Source organism: Aphanomyces astaci (genome assembly GCF_000520075.1).
Source record: "Aphanomyces astaci strain APO3 unplaced genomic scaffold supercont1.164, whole genome shotgun sequence".
NCBI classification, from domain to species: Eukaryota; Oomycota; class Saprolegniomycetes; order Saprolegniales; family Verrucalvaceae; genus Aphanomyces; species Aphanomyces astaci.
Window position 1 is genome coordinate 10,552 of NW_009798427.1, and position 2,549 is coordinate 13,100.

Sequence of the window (2,549 nt, forward strand, 5' to 3'; positions counted from 1 at the left end):
TTCGAGGGGGGGGTGAGTCCCCAATGAGCACCGTTGACAAATGATCCCAGCTGTCGTCGACGTCGCCTTCGTCACCCTCTGGGATGACGGACAACATGCTCGCTTCAGTTGCGACCTCTTCCGGCTGTCGACCTGTTGTAGCCAAGAGGGACTCTGGGTACTCGGCCATGGCCAGCTCCAACAGATTCGGGTCCACCACATGTCGTAGCTCGGCAATGCATTCCTGCCTACAACGTTGCCATCCATTCACACTGTCAGATCAGCTATCCTTCGATGATAAGATAACCATCTATGGCTGCCTTGGGAGCCCTAAGGTGGACTGGACAAGACGATTGGCGTCCATGAAACAACTTGAAGCTGCCGCCGGCGACCTATCGAGGGACGCAGTCGTCCCTGCCAAAGCGGTGCTGAAGATCACTAGCATGACGGTATACATCCATCTACGTGTATCCTCACTGAGTCGTACGTGATCTCCGTATCTGCAGGACGCGTTCCGCGTCGAGTTGGCCGACCACAGGCCCGCAGTCGTGAAGCAAACGTGTGGCCTGCTGGGCGCGCTAGCATGGGCGTGCGGCGCGTCGTTTACGTGCGTCGTGGAAGCGCTGCTTGTCCCGATCTTGTTGATGGCGATCAAGAAGAAGCAGACGAAAGTGATCGCAACGGCCGCGCGCCATTGTCTGGATTGCATGGCCAAAGCCAGCCGGTTCGCCATCGTCATATTGGAGAAGACGTATCACCACGCCAAGCAAGGTGCGACTGCTACTGCTAGTACTACTAGGTCCATTGACACCGGTGGTGCACTTTGCCCTTCCACGTACCTAAGCTCACCTGACTAGACGATGCCTTGTGCATGATGTGCTTGTCGCTGGCGGAGCTGGTGCTTCGTCATGGGGATGTCGACAATGTCATGAGCCGCGAGGTGTACATTCCGCTCCGTCGACTCATTCTCAAGACCTTGCGAGACCACAATGTTGCAGTACAAACCCACGGCCGGATGGCGCTCTGTCTGTTGTGTGAATATGGGTATGGTGGCAACTATTTGGAACATTCTTGGCAGCCATAGATGGTTTCTTATCATCGAAGGAGAGCTGATCTGACAGTGTGGATATATGGCAACGTTGTAGGCAGGAATGCATTGTCGAGCTACGGCATGTAGTGGACACGGATCTGTTGGAGCTGGCCATGGCCGAGTACCCAGAGTCCCTCTTGGCTACAACAGGTCGACAGCCGGAAGAGGTGGCAACTGAAGCGAGTATGTTGTCCGTCATCCCTGAGGGTGACGAAGGCGACGTCGACGTCAGCTGGGATGATTTGTCGACGGTGCTCATTGGGGACCCAGCCTCTCCTCGAAGCGGCGACGAGCTCGACTGGAGCGTGTCGAGAATTGGAGACGAAGCCCAAGATCACGGCGCTGACGACGATTGGCGTGAGCCGGCGGCGCCTTTTGTGGCCAACCAACTCGACGTCAGCCGGGATGATTTGTCGACGGTGCTCATTGGGGACCCAGCCCCCCCTCGAAGCGGCGACCAGCTGGACTGCAGCATGTCGACTATTGAAGTCGAAGCCCATCATGACTGTGCTGGCGACGATTGGCGTGATGAACGATGCAGTACCAGCGTCATCACTCCAAGATGCACCAACCAAGGTGCAAGTGGGAGCCCACTGCGACCAATCGGCTGGTAAATCCGGTCAGCAACTGGAGGCCATGACCAAGACAGTTGTCGAATGGACGGTTGCGATGAACGTGCCAAAGCATCAGGTCCACCTCCCCTTTGAGGAGTCCCACAAGGTTTCGTGGGACACTGCCATGGAGGACTTGCGCCGTCGACTCGGCCACGAATTGGAGCCCATGGCACGCCATGGTAGTTAGTACATAATTTAACTTTTTTGCGAATATATATTTATCTTAACAATATTAAGGCGTAATGGCGTTTGTGGTATAATCCACGGGTGCTTGAGAATGAACTCCAACGGCAGGCAATGGGCCGGGTCTTTGATATGGAGTAAATCTCACGCATTGATGGAAATATGCGGTGGACATCGCAAATCCACCGATCGAATGCGGTTGTATGTAGATGTGGTATCTGTGGCTTCAAGTGGCGGCGTACCGACTGATAAGTCGTACATGAGCACTCCAAATGACCAGATGTCCACCTACTAAGTAAAAGTCAGATTTCAGAGGTCGTACAACAATCCACAATGACAATTGGTGGTTATACTATAATCACCAATTGTCAGGGATCATCATCAATAATATATTAATATATTTATACTATTAATACGTAGTACCACCAATTGTCAGGGATAATGAATAATATATTAATCTCGTAATACTACATATTAATACGTAGTACTACGTATATTGGAATACTTAAGACTTACGGGACAGCATTGAATATTAATACCAACCTTGGATACTATGGTTAATATAATATAATTGTTGAATTAAAAGCGTGGATGACATGTGGATGAATTTAGGTTTCATCCACAACTTCATCCAATTTCATCCAATGTCATCCAAAAAGGTTAATATAATATAATTGTTGAAT

At 51.1% G+C, this 2,549-nt stretch overlaps 1 protein-coding gene across 1 annotated transcript; it reads left to right on the forward strand.

Annotated features, from left to right (window-relative positions):
* Nucleotides 1–40: 40 nt before the first annotated feature.
* H257_18422 (hypothetical protein) lies at nt 41–1,870 on the forward strand (the record flags this gene model as incomplete). The annotated part of the gene is made up of 6 exons (XM_009847469.1): nt 41–190; nt 264–428; nt 486–750; nt 837–1,023; nt 1,125–1,576; nt 1,617–1,870. 6 exons carry the CDS (start codon nt 41–43, stop codon nt 1,868–1,870), a joined length of 1,473 nt encoding a protein of 490 aa, XP_009845771.1.
* Between the last annotated feature and the right edge of the window lie 679 nt (nt 1,871–2,549).